Source organism: Labeo rohita, chromosome 1 (assembly GCF_022985175.1).
Source record: "Labeo rohita strain BAU-BD-2019 chromosome 1, IGBB_LRoh.1.0, whole genome shotgun sequence".
Lineage (NCBI taxonomy): Eukaryota > Metazoa > Chordata > Actinopteri > Cypriniformes > Cyprinidae > Labeo > Labeo rohita.
In genome coordinates, this window is record NC_066869.1 from 38,913,382 (window position 1) to 38,937,598 (window position 24,217).

A 24,217-nucleotide genomic window follows, 5' to 3' on the forward strand; every position below is an offset into this window, starting at 1 on the left:
CATCGAAAAAGTGTCAAAAGTCATGGACGTGGACAATTTGTTGGTCGTCTTCAAGAATAAATTAAGTATTTGTGATGGTCAAAAGGTTTGTGGCATCACATTAAGTTGTCATTGTGGTTTTTCTGTGTAACACAGAACAGACACTTCAGGCTAAACAAGTTTAAGAGCACTTGAGTTTCAATGTCAATAGCGTTTATTAGGTATGTCGTTTCCATTTCTCTCACATATGAAGATCACAAGTGTTTGACAATGAAAAAAATTCTCTTTTTTCTCTCTCTGCAGAAAGACCTGTATCTGGTTTTGTGCTTTCTGTGGGCTGTAATAATAAGGCTCTATGGGCTAGCAGAGGCTTCTGGCCATGCCTGTTGCCGTTCGTAAAAGAAGCTGGGAGGATCATGTGACCCCACGGACAGGATTACAGTACAGCTATGATGACCTAGACTTGGTCTGCTGCCATGTGCGGTACCAGCGCGGTAGATGTGCCTCGATGCCTGAGTGTGGTCATCACAAGGCTTGGACTTTATCCTGCCCTCAGGAGGATGGTACAAAACCGATGGAGAGGATAGTGCAGAAGTTTAAGGGTGAATCTCAACTTAACTGTGAAGGTGCAAAGAGCCAGTCGTTGACAGCACAGAACAAGATCGACCAAGATAGCAGGCTACCTTCAGACAACGTGTCAGATCAAGATGAATTGCAATGTTCTGCTTCAGGAAATTCGCAACCTCACAATGGAGATCCAGATAGTAAGGAACTAAACAATGATAAAGTATCTACTTCCCATAGCCTGACACAACATGTGCTTCCTACCCCAGAATTAGATCAAATAGAGGAAACGGATGATTTATCAAATGTTTTGAAGGACAATAACTCTGTCAAAGTTGACTGTTCTGAACCAACTTATTCCAAAAGTGGAACTTCCATAGAAAATACAGAATCCATGGTGGACAGTCAGATGTTAGTACATGAGCATATGAGTGTCACAAGCAAGATCACAGACGTAACTAATAAACCTCCCACCTCTGATTCACAGCAGAAATCTGCTGACCCACACGATGTTGTGGAAGGACAATGTGGGGAAATGTTGATTTTAACATGTGGCAAAGTCGAATGCTCATACACAGATGAAACTGTGATCCCGATCTTACCGACTTCTCAAGAAATTCACGTTGCAGAAGCTAGCTCAGATGGAAATAAAGCAAGTCTAATGTCTAAACATCACATAGCATCTCAAGATGGCATTTTTATATACTCCGATCATGAGCTGTTAAAAGTGGGAAGCCTTAAACCACCTGCTTGTGAGACTTCTTATCAGGAGCCATCTGGAAAAATTGACATCATGGAAACATGGCATGATTGCTCCTCAAAACTACAAACCATCCATGAGGGGTCCTTTCCTGAATCTGAAAATGATGCTTCCAGTGAGATATCAGCAGAGGCGACAGAACATCTAATAAGTACAGACTGTGAGAATTCGACAAGTTCAGAGGATCAAAACACGAGGCTAAACGAGCCAACTAGAGGAGAACCTCTACCTGAAGCACTCTATGATGAGCATCAGGCATATATAGCCAAAGACGCTGAGAGTGTTTCAAGAGCCGAAGGTTCTCTTGTCAAGCTTCGTACAAGGAAGGTAAGATGTTTTCATAGATTTTTTTTTTCGTTCTGTTTCATTTATATATGAAAGTATAAAAGACAGCAGAGACAATGACCTTTAGTCACACAGTATATATAAAGGATAGAAATCGTTTTGCCCATGGGATAGTTTCCATTGTATGTCATGCTTCTGAAGGTCATCAGTCAGTCAGTAAGGGAAATTCTGGGGGAATTTCCACATAAATTATCTGTAACAAAGCAATTAAGCATGCAAATAAATTGAAATCTGGAAGAAACAGTTATTTTTATGCATCACAAGATTTCAATTTGTTTCGTATTAAACAGTGTATTCACAGTATTTTTTGTTTATTTATTTTGGGGTGTATTTGCAAGTTTTATTATAGACTGTGGAGAGAGAGCAGACAGGAAGTTTATGAGGGAGGAAGAGAGGGGTAATGGAATGACGAGATGCAGGCTGGATTCAAACCTGAATATCCTACATGGGCACCACAGCTCATAATGTAGTTCTGGTTTTTCAAAACCCTAACCCCAATTTTGGAATTTTTGCAAATAAAGGGCCTTGTGAAGATGTATGCTATTACTTTTCAAAGTTAATCAGACTTGCAGTTTTCACCTAAATCTCACCTGGTGTTTAGTAAAAAAAATATTTAAAAAACATACACACTCTTAAAAATAAAGGTGTTTTAAAAGGTTCTTCACACCGATGCCATAGAAGAACCATTTTTGATTCCACAAAGAACAATTCAGTCAAAGGTTCTTTAAAGAACAATCTCTTTCTTACCTTTTTAAAAAGGCCACATAGCAATACTAACCAATCAGAACAACACTCTTTTTCTTTCTTTCTTTCTTTCTTTCTTTCTTTCTTAGTTAAGATTTTTACATGATTTTCTCAAGGCTGCATTTAGTTGATGTAAACAATAAAACAGCTAGATTTTGAAATAGTTTTACAATTTTTAAACTGTTTTCTGTTTGAATATACACTGTCATTTTAGCATTTGGGATCAGTAAGATTTTTAATGTTTTTAATGATTTTTAATAATTTTATTAAGTCTCTTATGCTCATCAAGGCTGTTTATTTGATCAAAAATACAGAAAAAAAATAAAAATAAAAATAACAGTAATATTGTGAAGTATTATTGCAATTTCTAAAATTGGTCCCCTATTTTAATATACTTAAAAATATAATTTATTTCTGTGATGCACCGCTGAATTTCCATCAGCCAATTCTCCAATCTTCAGTGTCACATGATCCTTTCAGAATCATTCTACTGTAATATGCTGATTTATTATCAGTGTTGAAACTGTTGTGCTGCTCAGTTTTTTTTTTTTTTTTTTTTTGGAACCTGTGATACTTTTTCCTTTGATTCTTTGATGAATAAAAAGTTAAAATAAACAGCATTTATTCAAAATAGAAATCTTTTATAACAAAGTTTTTACTATCACCTGTTATCCATTTAAAGTATTAATTACTTAAAAAAAATAATGAAAAAAATGATTGACTGCAAACTTTTAAATAGTAGTGTATATTGTAATGCAACATTTCTATTTTGAATGAACACTGTTCGTTTGAACTTTTTATTTATCAAAGAATCTTGAAAAAAGTATCACAGGTCCCAAAAAAATATTAAGCAGCACAACTGTTTCCAACATTGATAATAAATCAGCATATTAAAATGATTTCTGAAGGATCACGTGAAGTAATGATGCTGAAAATTCAGCTTTGCTTCACAGGAATAAATTATATTTTAAAATATATTAAAATAGAAAACTGTTATTTTAAAAGGCAACAATATTTCACAAAACATTTTTTTTTCTTGTATTTTTTAAATAGATACAGCCTTGATGATCATAAGAAACTTCTTGAAAAACATTAAGTATTTTATACTGATCCCAAACTTTTGAATGCCAGTGTCTTTTAAAGTGCCATATATTACTGTGATGGCTGAACTAAAATTTCATATGATCCTTCATAAATCATTCTAATATGCTGTTTTGGTGTTGAAGAAACGTTTCTTATTATTGTCAATGTTAAAAACAGGGCTTTTTTGATGAATGTTCATAAGAACAGCATATTTTAGACATTAGACATTTTTGTATCAAGGTAAAAGTCTTTACAGTCACTTTCGATCAAATGAATGCATCCTCACTGAGTAAAAGTATTAATCCCAAGATAGCCTTGTGCACAGTGCACGTCATGAGTGGCCAGTATGCATGCTGGATTTTATTTTTAGCTGGTTTCAAATCAGTTCCAGCATGTTTCTTCTCCAGACTCTTTCTTCCTGCTCCATGTTTGTGCTCGCTTGTATACACAGTTGTGATTAAAAGCATTTATATAGCACCATACTTTTCAAGCACCACATCCTAAATCACTATGCTAGCTCACAGCCACGCCCTTTGGAAAGCAATGACATCACTCCAGCTTACATCTCTGGCCATGGGCATCTGTGGAATGTTCAACGGTCCAAGAAACTGGCGTCACAGGAGACCTAAAAGGGCACGAATAGAGTATGTGTAGTCATTGTGTGTCTGCTGATGCGTGACGGGTGTTGTACGTGGGTGCGCTTGTATGCATATATATTTTTACCTTGATGCGTTTAGTGGGTGATTGACAGCGGCCCGCCTTGCCAACCTCGGCCCCTTAGGTAAAGTCTCTCATAGCTTTCTGTGTTTATTCATCCTTGCCCTATTCCACAAGACCCTGGAGGCGTCGTCCAAAACACAGTCATTATTTATACAGCAGGATCCATTAGACAGGAACCAGCCCAAGCAAAACACGCCATGCTGTGTAATTGTCATTTATTTGTGAGGCTGAAATCCAGGGCTGGTGGCTGGAGTTCTTGTGGGGATTTGTGTTTGTTACGGAGCGCCGGAGTGAATGCGAGCCATTTAAGGGCTTGAACGACTCTTTTCTACTGCTAATGGAGACATGAACTATTATGAGTTCAAGGACGGAGTGAGCAACGAGAGTCCTTGAGTGTGGGAGTTTCTGTTTGACACATGAGTACAGAAGGAATCTTACTTATTCCAATCATCTTGTCTGTGAATGAGCAATAAAGATAGCAAAGGACTGTATCGGTAACACAGACAGAGAGACACTAGATGCTCATTTGTTTATTCTCTCGACAACACAGCAGTGCCGATGATGGAGATAATGAAACCAGTGATAACTGAAGTATTTCCCTTTTCACGCATGATGCTGCTCACACGCAGACACTCTGAATGTGCTGGATTGTGTCAGGGGGATTTATCAGGGAGTTGAAGTATGAATCTGGGTTTCATGGTGGATTTGAGATTCTTGGAACTGCTTAAGTGGCACTAACACAGTGACTATTTCAGAAATCACTCCCCATATTGAGCAACTGTCTGAGATCACATTCTCTCCCCCTTTGTGTTTATGCACTTGTGACCGTATGCATGAATTTGTGTCTGTGGGTAGACATAGAATCGATTTTTGAAGTTTCACACAATTCAGTTATGAATTTGGTAACACTTCATAATAAGTATACACTCGTGAAGTGCTTACAAATCATTTGCAAACTATTAGTTTATAGTTCATTCAGAGTTTATCCGTAAGCGTAATGGTTTATTCACTGTACAAACTGTATACTCTGTCCCTTAACCCTAAACCTATCCTTCACAGAAAATTAGAGAGGGGTAGACAGAGAGAGTTTTCTGTGATGGGTATGTTTAGGGGTAAGGTTAGGTAAATACAGTTAGTACATACAGTTTGTACAGTATAAAAACCATTACACCTATGAAGAGTCCCTGTAAACTACATATGCCAATGTGTTTTCATGTCCTTAATGTATTTGTAAACAAGGGACATTGAATATTTACAGATAATTTGCTCGCCCACTTGCCATCCAAGATGTTCATGTCTTTCTGTCTTCAGTCGTAAGGAAATTATGTTTTTTGAAGAAAAGATTTCAGGATTTCTCTCCATATAGTGTGCTTCTTTTAGAACTTCCAAAATGCAGTTTAAATGCAGCTTCAAATGGCTCTAAACAATCCCTGCCAATAAAGAAGGGTCTTATCTAGCAATATGATTTGTTATTTTATAAAAAAAAAATGTACAATTTATATACTTTTTAAGCTCAAGCTCAAATGCTCATCTTGTCTAGCTCTGCGTGAACTCTGTGTATTCCGGTTATGACAGTTAGGGTATGTAGAAAAACTCCCATCTCATTTTCTCCTCCAACTTCAAAATCGTCCTACATACAGTGCCCTCCATTAAAATTGGCACGCTTGGTAAATATGAGCAAAGGTGGCTGTAAGAATAAATCTGCATTGTTTATCCTTTTAATCTTTCATTCAAAAAATTCACAATATTCTAACCTATCATTTAAGTAAAACCATGGAAAGCAGGGGGAAAATCTCTTTATGAAATAAATGTTTTTCTGTAGTTCATGTTGACCACAATTATTGGCACCCAATTATTGCAGTGTCCTTTATTCAAGATAACAGCTCTGTGTTTTCTTCTTTAATGCCTGAAGAGTTTGGAGAACACCTGACAAGAGATCAGAGACCATTCCTTCATATAGAAACTCTTCAGATCCTTTAGTTTCCCAGCTCCATGCTGGTGCTTCTTCTCTTCAGTTTACCTCACGCATTTTCTATAGGGTTCAGGTCAGGCAACTGGGACGGCCATGGCAGAAGCTTCATTTTATGCTCAGTGACACATTTTTGTGTTGATTTTGATGTTTGATTTGGATCACTGTCCTGATGGAAGATCCAACCACAGCTCATTATAGAACTTCTAACAGATGCAGTCAGGTTTACATTTTTTATCTGTTGGTATTTGCTAGAATCCATGATGCCATGTATCTGAACAAGATGTTCAGGACCTCTGGCAGGAAAATAAGCCCACAACATTAAAGATCCAGCAGTATATTTAACCGTGGGCATGGGGTACTTTTTGTACCAAACCTATCTTGAGTGTTTGCTACCAGAAAGCTCTTTTTTTTTAGTTTCATCTGACCACAGAAGCCATTCCCATTTGAAATTCAAGTTGTGTCTGACAACTGAATATGCTGGAGTTTGTTTTCGGATGAGCAAGGAGGATTTTTCTTAAAACCCTCCTGAACAACATGTGGTGACGTAGGGGCTGTTTGAATTTTTTTTTTTTTTTAGTCTTTTGGCCCCAAGACTCAACTATTCCCTGCAATTCTCCTACTGTGATCCTTGGAGAGTCTTTGGACACTTAAACTCTCCTCCTCACCATGCATTAGGACGATATAGACACACATCCTTTTCCAGGCAGATTTGTAACATCTTTAGTTGATTGGAATTCTTAATTATTGTCCTAATGATGGAAATTGGGATTTTCAATGCTTTAGCTCTTTTCTTACAGCCACTTTCTATTTTGTGAAGCTCAACAATCTTGTTCTGCACATCAGAACTATATTATTTGGTTTTATTCCTTGTGATGGATGATTAAGGAAATTTGGCCTTTGTGCTCCTCATATTTATAATCCTGTGAAACAGGAAGTTATTGCTGGACAATATCATACTGCTAGTCATTCTAGTGTGCTAAATAAATGCAAATATGAATGGGCATATACTTCAGAGATATTTTACTCATTATAATTTCTAAGGGTGCCAATAATTGTGCCCAACATGCATATGAGAAAAACATTTATTTCATAACGTAAGTTTCCCCCCCACTTTTAATTGTTTTACCTCAATGAAAGGTTAGCATTTTGTGAATTTTTTGAATGTAAGATCATAAAGATAAACAAAGCAGATTTATTTTCATAGCCGTCTTTGCTCATATTTACCAAGGGTGCCAATATTAGTGGAGGGCACTGTATTCCCTTATTACTAAGTAACAATTCCTTTATGAGCTAGTTAAACAATAACAATTGTGCTAATTACAGTGATAATGAATGAAGAACTCAATATTTGTACAGAGTGTATTAAAGTATTAACTACAGTTTATAAACTGTGAATTAACTATAAATCATTTTTACTTACAAGTACTTTAGTAGTGTTTACTTATTATTATAAAGTGTTACTGTGCATTTTTAAAGGGATAGTTTACTCCAAAAATGAAAATTCTGTCATTAATAACTCACCCTCATTTCGTTCCAAACCCGTAACACAAATTCAGATATTTTTGATGAAATCAGAGAGCTTTCTGAACCTGCATAGACATCAACGCACACATACAAACCCCAGAAATGTAGTAAGGACATTGTTAAAATAGTCCATGTGACATGTACTCTTGTGAATGTTTCAAAGACTGACATGGAAGAGAAGAAATTGTTGAATAATGTTGTTATTTTTGTTTTCTTTGCATTAAAAAGGTAATGTTGTAGCTTCATAAAATTAAGGTTGAACAATGTTGTCACATGGATTATTTTAACAATGTCTTTACTACCTTTCTGGGCCTTGAATGTGTTGTGCTGCTGTCTATGCAGGTTCAGAAAGCTCTCGGATTTCACCAAAAATATCTTAATTTGTGTTTCGAAGATGAATGACAGTCATGGCATGAGGGTTAATAATTAATGACAGAATTTTCATCTTTGGGTTAACAATACCTTAGCAGTTAGGGCTAGTTTAACTAACAGCTTGCGCAAGCCAAACCTTCTTTTGGTGTTAAAACTGTAAAAATAATTGTCACTAAAGATGCGCTGTGAAGAATTAGCACGGAAAAAAAATGTGGACATAGGTATTTTTGCGCCTGACCTTATTGAAAATGCATTTGTAGGAGCAAAATTTATAGAAGGAGAGTATTCAAATGAATCACACAACACGTTTTACTAACGTTTGCGCTCATCAGATTTTGCCATTTGCACCAATATTTCACCAAATTTTTTTTCCAAATTTGAAATGGCTGCAATTATTGTTGCTAGTAGGAGGAACCCCTTTTTCCACATGTATTAATTTATTTGAAAAGCCAGAAGAACACATTATTCGAACAAAGCCATGTTATTTTTAATTTGCTTCAGAAAATAAAAGTCCACTTCGAACCCTCAACTAGGAGTCACGCAATAGCAGATCTATTAAAACTTCTACCAAACCTTCGTTTTTTAGCCTCCGGTTCTTTTTAACGTACTGTGGCTTGTTTATGTCTTTATTCTTTATTTGTGATTATGCTAATTTGCGCTCCGCTTGGTATATTCATTGGTTGATACGTAAATGAGATGTTACATGTGTGTTCTTTAATTTGCACATTTTTAGTAAATCACCTGCAGAAATTTCCTTTCAGATCGGCACTTTTTAGGAATTGTGGTCTCACGCTAATTTGCCCTTTTTAGTAAAACTGGCCCTTAAAAGTTATGCAGTTTTTCTTTCATATAATTTGCCGACAATGGTCTCTTGGTGTTATTAGTGATTCATCCAACAGAATCAGTCTGTAGATTTAATGAATAAAAGATTTGTTCAAAAATACTGATTCATTCATAAACAAATCGTTAAAAAAAATCGTTTAAATGAGGATTTTTAGCACTGTTTCTTATAGCAGTATGTTCACAGCCAGTACACAGTGCACTGCTAAGCTGTTGGAGATTCAGAGTCTTTGTGCCTGTGACCCATGATACAGATTTACTCTCCATTACATGTATATGCTTTACATCAAGGCTGTGATTTTGTGTTGTTAGACTTGTAGATGCCAGCCATGTGCATGTGCATGCATGTGTGATTCTGTTTCTAATAAAGGCAGAGCCTCGCCCCATCATACTGGGTTTATAGATCACTCACCCTTAGAGACAGAAGGATAATTAAATTGTGCGAAGGTACAGTAATTATGAAGATACAGATATTAATGATGAAGATCAATCTCATAATTAGCTCCCTGATGAATACTGCTGATGTGGCCTTAAGCTGCACAAGTTTCTAGAGAAACCCTGTATTGAAAAGACTAACTTAGAACTTCATGTTCTTTCTATGCTGTCACAGTATTACAATATTTCACACTGGTCTTGCTAGTTAGTGCAGCATAGCCAAACTGATGAAGCTTGTTGATCAGCATGGCCTTTTTAATGTTTATTAATGAGGAAAGTGCTAGTTAAGATGAAGAGGATAGTTCACAATTTCAGCATTTACTCATGATTATGTAATTCCAACCCTGTATATATTTCTATTTTTCTGTGGAAGACAAAAGATGATATTTTTAAAACTGCCTCAGTGTTTGTGAAATATTATTACAATTTAAAGTAGTTCACTAAAAAAAAAAAAAAAAAAAAAAACAGATAATCTTCTCACTCCCTTGTCTTCCAAGATGTTGCCTTGTCTTTCTTTCTTTAATCGTAAAGAAATTGTTTTTTGAGGAAAACATTTTAGGATTTCCCTCCAAATAATGCACTTCTATGGTGCCCCCCGAGTTTGAATTTCCAAAATGCAGTTTAAATGCGGAAAAATGTCAAAATCCCATCTCATTTTCTCCTCCAACTTCAAAATAGTTCTACATCACTGCAGAAGTACCGACCCAGTGTTTACAAAGTGTACATGCAAAGAAGAGAAATGAGATGGAAGTTTTTCAACATACCCTAACTGCCATGAACTGGAATACACAGAGTTCACACAGGGCTAGACAAGAAGAGCGTTTGAGGTGAAACATTGGACATTCAAACTCGGGGGCACCATAGAAGTCCATTATGTGGAGAGAAATCCTGTAATGTTTTGCTCAAAAAACATAATTTATTTATGAAGAAAGAAATACATGAACATCTTGGATGACAGGGGGAAGTGAACTACCCCTTTAAAATAACTATTTTCTTATTATTATCAAAATTGAAAACTCTTGTGATGCTTAATATTTTAGTGAAATCCATGATGCATGGAAATTGAAATTGAAATTTTATTTGAAATGTAACATTATAAAGGTTAGGGGTGGGGGGAAAAATTGATTCAGATTTGAATCCCAACTCAGTCTTCAAACGATTCACAACATTCACAAATTTCAAAAATCAATTTTCTAGGTAATATAATAATAGCATAATATTGTCGAAACAAAAACAGCAACAGCAAAGGAAAAACAAATACATCCTGACACATTTTCAGCGAGGGAAAGTGTTAGGAAAAGTATTATATTAATTATTGATCTTTTTTTATTATGGGAAGTATTCAGAAAGGGACGGAAAACGAACAACATGTAACATAACTAATGTAACAGCAGTAGTCTGTTACGTTAGAGTACGTAGCTAATATATATTTCACTTACCACATAAACAGAGTAAGGAGAGATGACTGATAGGACGATGGCAAATGATTTGCAGATCCTGACCATCACTGACAAACATCTAATCTTGTAAAATATGTGGTAAGTAGGCATACTGATGCTCCGTGTGAACGCGAATCTTGAAAGTGAAAGTAAAACACAAATGTGCATTCAAAAGCGTTTTCAATGCCCTGCATATTAATAGCGGCTCCCTGATGCCTGCGATTTGTGTACAGTATAATTACCCAATGATATAATTGCAAGAGAAAGCATTGAGATATTTTTTTCCTCCCATCTCGTATTTAGGGGTTTCGTCTTTCCTGAACACGGTGTTATCGCATTCGGACACATCCCTAATGGCAAGTGTAAAGTTAATAGTTAATAGGGTAGACTGATTTCTTAAATCAGGACTACCCACACTATAGACCGGTGTGTTTTTGTATTACAATACTGGTGCATTTGATGGACAAAAAAAAAAAAAAAAAAATCGATAAAAAATTGTGAATTAAAAAAACAAAAAATTGTGAATCAAGAATCAATTTGAATTGACCCCTAATAAAGGTCCTTACTGTCACTCTGACTGGATAAATTTAATGCATCCTGGCTAGATAGAAAAAAAAAAAAACTTGCTGACTCTAAACTTTTCAACAGCCATTTATATCAGTTAAAAGTGCAGGATAAGGAAGAGAACTTTATGTATGTCTTGTTTTAATGCTCTGAGGTAGTTGTGCAAGGCAAGAAACAATAAAGAACAAATGAGCTCAAAATGTCTGGTAGGAGAGTGCAATGGGCATCTATTCTCACAATCACACTCATGCTGAGTTCTTTTCAGCCCCAACAGGGCTTTTAAGGCAGAATTCTTTCAAGAGCTGACTGTGCAGAATTGTTGAAATGAGAAACTAGAAATAAGAGCTTGTTAAACACTCCCTGTAGTCTGTAGACCATTTTGATAATCAGGCTTAAAATATGTACTCATATTTATACTATAATTTTTCTGTTCCTGAAGCTAGAGGTTTGTGTGTGTGCGTGTGTTACATTCATTTTCTATTCACAAACCATCAGCGTTAAACTTGTTCTGCATGTACAACAAGTTGCATGGCAGCATGTTTGCTCTCTTTGAGCTGTGTTTTAAACTCTGTGAAAGAGGTCAAACTATCCACTGAAGGCCTCTGTGTACACAGAGCATCTGATGCCCCTTAGTCCCCACTCTAGTTCCTGTGCCTTTTACTTTTGATTGCTGCAACTTCCAATAAATGATTCAAGTGGGAACTTAAAACCAGGCCAAGAGTTCAAAACTCTCTCCTGTTAAGAAAAGCTTTATATCAAGGCCAACCACCAAACATGATTAGAAATGTGCGCCTGTATGCAGCTTAATACCGGGTAACATGTCTAAAGGAAGAACTTAAAGTGCGATTTAGTCATCAGACTGCAGTTCTTCCTTTTCATATTTGACCTGTGGAGATGCATTCATCCACTGCTTTTAGTGTGTGAAAAGCTGAACTCATCTCACCATGTTTTGTGTTTAGTGGATTCAGAGTGTATGTGTGTGTGTTGGGGGGAAAGTTAAATAAAGTTTCTAGTTTGATGCTAACAAAACAGTACCATGTTATCTACATAGATTTTAGACTTTGACTCATTGTATAACCGTGTTTTTAATATCATTTTAGTATAATTTTTGGTAAAGAATACAAGTACCAAAGTTTGAGGTCAGTAAAATGTTAATTTTAGTAGTTCAGTATAGGACATACAGTTGAGATCAAAAGTTTAAATGCACCTTGCAGAATCTGCAGAATGTTAATTATTTTGCCACAATAACCCTTTCCTGCAATGACTGTATGATTTTGAGATCCATCTTTTCACACTGAGGACAACTGAGGGACTCGTATGCAACTATCACAGAAGGTTCACATGCATTGAGCCAGGGGTGTAAACTTTTGAACAAAATTTCATTTTTTTTTTAGTACTGCCCTTCAGAAGCTACAGAAGATACATGTTCCGCAGAAGACAAAATAAGTTACATTTACCCTGATCTTCAAATTCATGGTGCATCGTGTTTCCTTCTGAAGCATCAGTCCCTCAGTTGTCCTCGGAGTGAAAAGATGGATCTCAAAATCATACAGTCATTGTTGGAAAGGGTTCAAATACACAAAAATGCTGAAAAACAAATAATTTGTGAATTTTCTGAAGAACAGCTGGCAGTTGAACTGTTCAGGACAAACAAGGGACTCATGAACATCTATCACTAAACAAAAAACACAGCTGTGGATGATTCGGGTAACAACAAAGTATTAAGAATCAAGTCTATGTAAACTATTGAACAGGGTCATTACAAATGAAAATGATTTTTTTCCCCTGACCACTAAATGACTCTAATTTTCCTCTTTGCATTGGAATTTAAAACCCTTTTCTCTATTTAACCTTGAATACTACACAAATTTTAATATAAGTAATATTAGTATTTGTAGCAGTAGCCAAATATACATTGTATGGGGCAAAATTATTGATTTTTCTTTTATGGCAAAAATCATTAGGATATTAAGATCATGTTCCATGAAGATATTTTATAAAATTCGTACTGTAAATATATGAAAACTTAATTTTTGATTAGTAATATACATTGTTAAGAAGTTTATTTGGACAACTTTAAAGGCGATTTTCTCAATATTTTGATTTGTTTACACCCTCAGATTCCAAGTTTTCAAATGGTTGTATCTCTCAAATATTGTCCAATCCTAACAAACCATACATCAATGGAAAGTTTATTTATTCAGCTTTCAGATGATGTATAAATCTCAGTTTTTCAAAAATTGAGCACACACACACACACATATATAGCAATTTAGCAATTTAGCAATACCTGAGGGTTAAATACAAGAAAACCATATTAACCCTTACAAAAATTAACCATGGTTTTATTATAGTAACAGTGTAGTAACCATGTTTTTGGCGCATTGATTACCATTTGTATAACCATACTTTTTCTACAAATACCATGGTTAAACTATGGTTAGTGTAGCAAGACCATGGTTAATTTGTGGTTTATCGTTTGAAACTTACAACATTTGAAAGCTGAAACTTTGTTTAAAATCACAAGCGGGGTTGCCAATTTGGCATGAGATTTACATGGGCAGAGTGAGAGCGCGAGACAGTGTGAGTCTGAAAGCATGTGTCTCACGCCAAATGCGTGAGAGTTGGCAACCCTGGTTAAATCATCCAAACAATCATATGTTCTGGTTGATATTGAGTATTAAATGTTTAGATAAATGTGATTCTGATTTAGCAAAATGGTTAAAAATCACATATTTGCAACAACTTTATTATTCTTCGGTAGCTGCTGTGTCCGGAACAAACCAGCTCTCTCACTGACCTTATTTAATAATATCCAACACAATAATTAGGAAGGAAATTCTGAAATTGTTCTCAACTCCTTCCCATAATGCACCCAGTCTCTGTCCCACTTAAACGTGGACATCTGCTGCAGTCACATGATGCAGTAATGTCATGTTCAAGATGTTGGGCCAAATACTTAGCAGAATACTTCAGATACTGAAGTAAATGAGTTTACCAAAGGAATGTTGACGCTTATGCCATTTCCTGAAAATCTGTGGTGAGGTTATGTTTGCAAACACCATACATTTAGACTTTTCTTCAGTATGATTTAGTGTTTTTATGATCTTTTTTTTTTAATAAAAAGGAATGTTTTCACATATATGGCTTTATAAAACTTGCTGTGTTTTTGCGGAGATATTTTTGGGTAACACTTTATTTTGATAGTCCACTTTAGACATTCTACAGTAAGTAACTTTGCAACTGCATGTCAACTAGTCATTAGAGTATTGGTAGACTGTCTGCTGCTATAATATCTTCTAACTCTCTTCTAAACTCTCTTCTAAACTTATTCTACTAACCCTAAACCTAACCTAACAGTCTGCTCTGAGTGTTAGTACACATGGTTACTTGTAGTAAAATGTACTATCAAAATAAAGAGTAATCCATTTTTTGGTGGTTGATCATAGGTGAAGTTTTTATACTGTACAGTACAAGTACAGTAATCATGTTTTTTTGAAAGTGCATGAGTCATTTTAAATGAGCTGTCAGGTACTGCTGTATGAGGAAAGTAAACACTGTACACAAACATTTTTTCTATAATTTACCGTACTAAAACAACTTGCCAAGTGTGTCCACAACTACATTATCTATATTTTTGTATATTTACATACATGTTATGCATGCTCCTGGAGGTCCACTGCCTTATATTAATAAGTCATTTAATCAATTTAAATAATTAAATGAACAGTTTGGGGTCAGTAAATTTTTAGTAAATAATTAATTAATTAATCAATTTAAAAATGTATACTTTTTCAGCAAGGATGCATTACATTGAGTAAATACTTTTAAATACTTATAAATTAATTTAAATTTAAATATTTAAATACTTTTAAATGAACAGAAAACAGTCTGTTTCAAATTAATTTTGTTATCCTGAACTTTCCGTTCATACAAAAATGCTGGAAAAAAAAATTGTTTTCAACATTGATAATGAGAAATTTTTGACCACTAAATCAACAGAAATCATTAGAATGATTTCTGAAGGATCATGCGACTGAACACTGGTGAAATGTCACTGGAATAAATTATATTTTAAAAATGTATTAAAATAGAAAACAGGTATTTATTCATTTTTTTTTTTTAATTTTACTGTATTTTAATCAAATAAACAGCCTTGGTGGGCATAAAAGGCCTGAAATTGTGCTATAGCTTTTTTTTAAAAAATAGTGTGTCCAATTTAATTTTTGCTCTCTCTGCTCTAAGCCTGTCTTGCTAGTTGAAGGCTTACGCAGTATAGTTGGCCGCTGACAGCTTCCATTTCATATTAGTGGCTAACCAGCGATGTGTCACTCTGCAGGACACATTCATTTCAGATGTTGATGTCTTAAGGAAAGACCTCTGGGGGTCACTGAGGATGCATTGAGTTGGTCATAAGCGCATTCCCCAGAGATCTCTGGGAAAGAGGAAGAGAGCAGGAGGATTCTGGGAGATCTCACAGTGTGGGAATTCTGTCATCTCAAAACAGGAAGAAGCCTGTAGGAATGTGACCCCTAGAAGACACTAAAAGAGACTGAAAAGGGGATATTTTAGAATATCTTTAATACCTGTTAAAATGCAGCTCTTTCTGATACACTTCCCCATTTGAGGGTTTGGTGTAACAAATGTCACTTATATCAGAAATGGAGCAATGCATCACGTGGGAGTGAAAACAGCAGACTCTCTGTGTGTACGTGCTGTGTTTATGAGCATTTAAAAACGAGTGTGTGTCATGGAAAAGCTTAGGCATCCATGCAACTAGCGTTCACCACACACACATTCGCAGGATTCTGGCTCACTTCTGCAAATCCAACAGCATAGCACTGACTCTGACAGGCTAATTCTCTGCTAAATGGAAAATAAATGGTGAGGCAGTCACAAGACATTAGTAATAATAGAGAGAGAACACACACGCACAAACTCGTGCATAAATCTTTTGATTTCTTTCTGGTCCTCTGGCCTTCTTAGCTCTGTTTTACAGCATATGCAGAAAGCAGCGTAATATATATTTCAGCACCCATATTAACAGGTTACAGTTTTCACAGTGGCCATCCAAACAGAGTAAAGATTCGGCACTTAACTGAAATTATGGTGAAAATCTGTCAACTGATTTATTAACGCTATCTACTCTGCATTGTTTGAAAGAAGACATCTTTATGGCTCCACTTATTCCACACACAGTGATAGGCATGAAACACTTTTGTAATAATTCTCTCTAGCCAATTGTCAGTAACTTTTTTTTAATGGGAATTCTGTACATTATTTTTGAGCTGCAGCTTTTTTTATGCAGCAGAAACACCTTTTCCTTTTTTTTTTTTTGGCTTCCTTCAAAAACATTAAAAAGTCTTACCAACCCCAAAATTTTGATCAGTAGTGAATGTGACAGAATATTCCATCACAATCTAATAAAGACACTATAACTTTACAAACAGAACGTGCTAACCATTTGTGTATTGTGTCTTTAGCTTATTGTACAAATCATTTTTTTTCTCACCAAACTGCTTTTTTAGACAAAGAAAAAGAATATGATAGAGGTGGTTGTCAAGGCCAATGATTATAAAAAGTAAAGGAAAAGTCTTCATGACAAAAGAACTAAAGCAAAGGGAAAAGTAGATTACAGTAAACAAAGATCAGAGCAGCAGGTCTTCTTGAGAAAAAAAAACAAAAAAAGAGAGAGACATAATAAGATACATAACAGACAACAGCTGTACAACGACCTAACTGCTGAAATCCAAATACAGAGAATAAACTCAGTGACCTGTAGCAACCAACATCAGTAATTTTCTTTCACTCCTAAAGTAAAGAATAGTATTTTTGAAATAATAGTCATAATCGCTGTTTTATTTTGCATATTTGTGGTCGCCACATGATGAGTTTTAATGACTACTCCAATTATACTCACTTTATGTCTGTAACGCCCTCTATTATTGGATTTGTACTAATAAATGGATGATGGTAAATAGCCCATTTCTGCACATTACTGGTTTCATTACCTGAAAACAAGCTTTTGCATGAGTAACTTTAAAGGAATGATTCGCTCAAAACAACAACAACAAAAAAAGGGACTATCAGGTTTGGTGCAAGTGAAATGGCATAAAAATAAGCAGGGATGAAAAACACTGAGGAAAGTATCTCAGTGTAACATACCCACTGGGGGTAATATATTACAAGTAACGTGAGTTACATAATCAGATTACTAGTGCATTGTAATGCATCACTTTTTAATTTGCGAGAAAATATCCAAGTTACTTTTTTAAAAGAAGTAACTCCAGTTACTTTGTTTTCCCATTTATTAACTGACAGTTGTCCTGTCCCAATGTTGAAAGAAATCAGAAGTAAGTGCAGAGGCGTTGTGTGCTCTGCATAAACATGATGCTTGCTGTAATTCAAGACTAAATGTCAACATGCATTCACTTGCATCTCACTTGCATAAAAACAGATTCAGTTTTCCTCAAAATGAATAAAAGCAGTAAAGTGCAAAGATTATTATAGAAGGCCGATTATTATATTTTTTTTTCTCATAATTGTAATATAAACTTACAATTCTGACTTTCTTCTCATAATTGCAGGATATAAACTCACAATTCTGATTTTCTTTTTTTCATAATTGTGAGATATAAATTCACAATTCTGACTTTTTCCCCCTCATAATTATGAGTTATAAACTTGCAATTCTGACGTTTTTTTCTCATAATTGTGAGAAATAAACTTGCAATTCTGATGTTTGTTTCTCAGAATTGTGATATAAACTCGCAATTCTGACTTTTTTCTCATAATTGCAAGATATAATCTCGATATATTCAGAATTGTGAGACATAAACTCAAAATTTTAAACTTGCAATTGATTATTTTTCAGAGAATTGTGATATAAACTCACAATTCTGACTTTTTTTCTCAAAATTGCAAGATATAAACTGGCAATTCTGACTTTTTTTCTCATAACTGTGAGATATAAATTTGCAGTTCTTTTTTTTAATTCTCAGAATTGTTAGATATAACTCGCAATTCCAAGTTAAAAGAGTTTATCTCGCAATTCTGAGAAATTTCTTAGAATTTATGTTTATATCTCGCAATTGTGATTTTTCTCAGAATTTGCGAGTTCATATACAATTGTGAGTTACTAAGTCAGAATTGTGAGATATAAATTTGCAATTCTGAAAACATCAGTCCTTTTTCCCCCTTAAAATTGGACTTTATAACTCGAGTTTTATAGAAACTGGCATCCATAGATTATGATGCAAATAATTGTAACGCATTACATTCTATAAGAAGTAACTAACACAATTAGTTGCTTTTTTAGGCAGTAACACAATATTGTAATGCATTACTTTCTCCAGCACTGAACATTCAAATAAAAATGCACTTCATTTCACACTTTATATCGAAGCTTATTAAAGCACAAGCAGATGCGCAGTCAAAATGTCAAGGAAAGGTCATTGTAGCGAGAGGCGTGCTGAATGAATATAGAATTTGTTGTGTGTATGTGAGTGTACATGCTTGGCTGTCCTTGTGACTATGAAATGTCTCAAAATGTCCTCAAACAACTGGAATAACCTTACAAAAAATGCCTTGGGGACAGAAAATGGTTCATAATGGCATAAAATGTGTAAATTCCTTCCTTAAATGTCACAAGGTCTGCTTAATAGGAACTATTTGTGATTTTCTAGACATTTTAACCATATAAATTATAGTAAATATTAATTATTTTCATCTGAATAATTGGAATGTTATATTTTTTTTAATGCATACAGTATGTAAAGCATACGCTTAGAATAGAATACTAAGAGTTTTGTCAGAACATATTTACCTTATTATTTTGAATAGTGGGTGCTTGTACCTTTATGTGGAATTTTACAGTGAGTCACCTTTAATTTCTGACCCTTTATATACAAGCTTCCATTTGTGAATGTGAGTTTTGTGTAGAACGTCCATAGCTGTAGTGTCTTACTAAAAGCACACCACCTGAGGTCAGTGTAACACCTGATATCACACACAAGACACCAAGAAAGCAAGACAAATGAGGAGAAATCTTTCTGTAGCTCAATCACTCCACACTGTCATGCATACGTGCAGGAATGTGGATTTAGTGTGTTGTACTGTCAGGTGTTGCTCTGATCTCTGTGTTTACAGTCACTTTGAAATAAATTACTGTGCCATTTGACTGATGATGATGAAGTAATCTTTTAATGAAGTATCAGCTTTATCCTTCTAGTATCATTTTTTCCTATAGTAGCTTGAAAAAAAAAAATACAAATACAAGCAGATAAGGTATAATATGAATATGTTGATAAGATATAATATGCACTATGAATGCAGTGGATAGCAACACTCAGATCATTTGATTTTGTAAGTCAGGTTGAGATCTCTCATTTTTGATTGCAAACATTGGTATCTTGGCAAACATGAGCACAGCTTGTGACTTGGTCGAGATCTCTTCCAAAACTCTAGTGCAGACATGTGTGGCAACGGCTGTGGCCACCAGCTGGGGTGGTTTTCTCATGAGCTCACTTAAGCAAAAGTCTCCATTTGCTCTTCATTTTATCTCTTTAGTGACTAAGAGAAACCGTTTGATTTTAAAAAGGCCTTAAAATCACAATGATTGTTCACAAATGGTTGTTCTTTGCTAAGTGCATTAATGGTTAAACTGTAACTTCAGAATTTTTTATTTTGTATTGCAAAAAAGTGTGAATGTGTATATGTGCGTATGTATACATTTATGTATTTATGTATAATTCTGCGTTTATTTTTATTTTTTCCCCTAAATTACAACTTAATTTCAGACTTTGTGGCCTGGTTTCACAGACGGGGCTTAGACTGAACCAGGACATTTAAGTATTTTTTTACTGTCTTAGAAAAAACATTACTGGTGTGCATCTTGAGACAAAACAAAGACACTGGCATGTTTTAAGATCAATCATTGCAAGTTTCTTTCAGTTCAAACAGCTCAGGCTTATATTTTAGTCTGGAACTAGGTTTAAGCCTTGTCTGTGAAACCAGGGGTATATTTATTATTTATATTCAGACTTATATTTTGTATGATATATTGCTTTAGTATATAGTAAAAAAAATATTTATTTATTTATTTATTTATTTATTTATTTAAGTAGCATTAATATTAACTGAAATAAAATACAAAATATAAAACTTATTTTATTTCAGGAACTCACTAAGGAAACTTTTCTTATTTTCATGTAAATATAAGGTACTAAGATTAATAAAGTGAAATAAACTAAAACTAAAACTGAAAAAAAAGAAAAAAAAATGTATAGACAAAAATAAAAATGATAAAAATGACAAAAACAAACAAATTAAAATATAATATTTCAGTAACATCTAATTTAAAATATTAACAAAAAAGGTAAAAAATATAAACTTCAAAACTTTTATTTTAAAACTTTTAAAATGATTCTTTATTTTTTAAAGATTTTCCATGACAACTTCAAAGTTTCAAACTTTATACAGCAAAAAAATGTGTTAGTTAGTTAGTGATATAAACCTTAAATAAATCTACATTTATTTTTTATTTTCCATAATGTACAACCTTCAAATTTCAGACTTTATATTGCACAAATGCTTGAATGTAGTTTGTACACTTTGTGCCATATTTATTTATTTATTTATTTATTTATGGCTTTGGTATATAGCCAAAAAAAGTATTGTATTGTATTGTGTTTTATTCATTCATTCATTCATTCATTCATTCATTCAATCATTCGTTCATTCATTTAGCATATAGCCAAAAATGTTAAATTAATTAATCAATTTATTTATTTACTCATTTATTTATTTATTTACTGAAACCAAAACATTAACTGAAATAAAATGCAATTTAAAACTTAAATTATTTCAGCTAGTTGCCAAGGCAGCGTTTCTAATTTTCATGTAAATTTGAGGTACTAAAATAAATAAAACTAAATAAACTAAAACTTTATATACATATTTTTTTTTAATAAAAACAAAAACAAAGAAAAAATAAAACTAATAAAAATAACAAAAACTCAACAACAAAATTAATATATACTATTTAAATAAAATCTAATTTAAAATATTACCAAAAATAATCATTTAAAAAATATAAACTTTTATTTATTTATTTATTTATTTATTTATTTATTTATTTATTTATTAAAGCAACATATGTAGTTTGTTAGTTTGTGGTTATAAAGATGCCAAGAATTTGGTTATGGTGTATTTCCAGTAATAGATAAGAGATGACAAATCGTGTGTAACCTTTTGGACTGTGCTATGTTGATTTGAAGCAGATCCTATTTTGTCTGATTCTGCTGACCAAGAACAGTCCAAAACAAACAGTATTCTCTGTGACAAAGTGTACACACATTCAAAGCTGAATGAGGAACCTGATTATATGCATGTTTATAGGCACCTTTGTGTTTTCGCAAGACTGTACATCTTTTAGGATAAATGTGTCAGATTTTCCAATCCTGTTGTCAGCTGATGTGTCATGAGTGGCATGATTGTGTGTTTTTCAGATTCATCCTTATAAACAGAGAGAAAGAGAAAAAATAAATAAATATGAAAGCACAGTGTCATTTAGCTTGTTCTGTATCAAAACAATGCCATACATGGATTTTTAGATTCAAAAAAGAAAAAAAGCGAAACAACACACATGCACGCACATCCTTTGGGATGATGTGCTAAATTTGTCAACACCTGCATCAGTCACACCTAATCAGTAGTACTAAACGGCCTTGTGACTGTAATGAATTTGTCTGTGTGTATGTAAATGACAGCCAAAATCCCTTTACGGCATGACAGTGTTGGATTTAAAGAAGTTAAAAGAAAAATGTATTTACTCACCGTCATGCCATTCTAAACCTAAATGACTCCCAGTGGAGCACAAAAGGACATACTGAATCAAATGTTTGTGCTTCTCTAACCAGTGTTATTTGGCATGACAGATCAAACCTGCCGTGATGCAAATATGCATTTTAAATAAACAAGGATAAAAATGTCTGTCTGTTTCTTATGTAAAGCTATGTATGACTTTAAAAATACTTAGTATCCTGTAGCGTAAGCATATAATATACACTACGTGTAAGTTTTATAAAATCACAACATTTACTCCTTTTATGGTGATTTTTAGAGCTAACCAGTACCAAGTTGAGTCTACCAGCTAATCCTCATGACCTGTGCTCTTATATTAAAATACTATAACAAAAGCAAACTCTTAAAAACTGTCTGGAGGTAAAAAGTGTGTTTTAGACAATGGATTGCATGTTTGTTAGCTCATTATTAGCAAAGTGTCTCTCGTTCTCTCTTTGTGTGCTCTGACAGACAAGCGTGTATTAAGGGTAAATACCAGAAAAAGCTACGCAAACCCTTTACACGCCGCACTGCTTTGTGTGGGGCTGTTTGCACAGGCCTGGTTCAGACACGGGGCAAGTGCCAGCATCATTCCTCTCTGCTTGAGTAGCATTACAACTTCTGTCTTCTACTCTCTCTCTCTGTAAATCTGTGCAAGTACTTTAATATGTAATAGTACTAAACTTACCTACCCAGCTCATTTTTTTCATTTTGGTCACACATGTGCGCCACTTATGTGCACCACTGTATGTGTGTGTGTGTTAAATTTATATTTAACAAGATTTAGTCCCTTGGACAGACACCATTCAAAAATCTTTTGTTTTCTATTGCCAAAAGAAACTCTTGCTTGGAAACGACACAAGTAAATGATGACAGAATTTCTATTTTAGACAAACTATTCCTTTAATAGCATTAGCCAAAAAAAAAAAAAAGATTAGAGTAAATCAAATGAAGTGTTGTCTCAGCTTGTATGGAAAAGTCCCGTCTTCATCCGAGTCGCCGCCTGGTCTGCTATGACATATGTTTTAGGAATTGTCATTGGGAGCGATTGGATTAATGTCAGTGTTGGTTTCAAGATTGCGTTTCTCGAAAAAACATCTGATTATACAAAACTGTTTTTCTCATTTCAGAGCTCACGAGAGGAGAGGGAAAAGGAAAGGTCACGCTTGGACTCCATGGTTCTGTTAATAATGAAGTTGGATCAGCTGGACAAAGAGATTGAGAATGCTCTAAGCTCCTCCCTCAATGGCACTCCCAATTTAAAGAGGCGGATCGTCTCTGTGAGTGGCCAATCAGAAGATTTCATGCAAATGATACACTCATCTCTAAGTCTTGAAATGATTTAAAGGAGAAGTCCACTTTCAGAACAAAAATTTACAGATTATGTACTCACCCCCTTGTCATCCAAGATGTTCATGTCTTTCTTTCTTCAGTCGTAAAAAATAGTTTTTTGAGGAAAACATTTCAGCATTTTTCTCCATATAGTGGACTGATATGGTGCCCCAAGTTTGAACTTCCAAAATGCAGTTTACATGCAGCTTCAAACGATCCCAAATGCGGTTGTGAACGATCGCAGCCGAAGAAGAAGAGCCTTATCTAGCGAAACAATCGGTTATTTTCATTAAAAAATACAATTTAAATAATTTTTCATCTCAAACGCTTGTCTTGCTGTCCTTGAACTCTGTGTATTCTGGTTCAAGACAGTTAGGGTGAGATGGGAGTTTTTCGACATACCCTAACCGTCATGAACCGGAATAAAACAGAGTTCAGGCTGAGGAAGATGAGTGTTTGACATTAAAAAGTATATACATTTAATTATTTTTATGAAAATAACCAAACGTTTCACTAGATAAGACCCTTCTTCCTCAGCTGCAATCGTTTACAACCACATTTGGGATCGTTTGGAGCCGCATTTAAACTGCATTTTGAAAGTTCAAACTCGGGGCACTGAAGTCCACTATATGGAGAAAAATGCTGAAATGTTTTCCTCAAAAACATAACTTCTTTACGACTGAAGAAAGAAAGATATGAACA

General features: G+C 34.4%; 1 protein-coding gene across 2 annotated transcripts in view; it reads left to right on the forward strand.

Annotated features, from left to right (window-relative positions):
* dlc1 (DLC1 Rho GTPase activating protein) overlaps window positions 1-24,217 on the forward strand; it is a 122,107-nt gene that overhangs the window by 1,662 nt on the left and 96,228 nt on the right. For both annotated transcript variants that reach the window (XM_051114003.1, XM_051113993.1), the window contains exons 2-3: window positions 283-1,630; window positions 23,314-23,463. In XM_051114003.1, coding sequence (XP_050969960.1) covers window positions 359-1,630; window positions 23,314-23,463 — 1,422 coding nt within the window. In that variant the 5' untranslated portion in view covers window positions 283-358. The remainder of the gene's footprint in view (window positions 1-282; window positions 1,631-23,313; window positions 23,464-24,217) is intronic.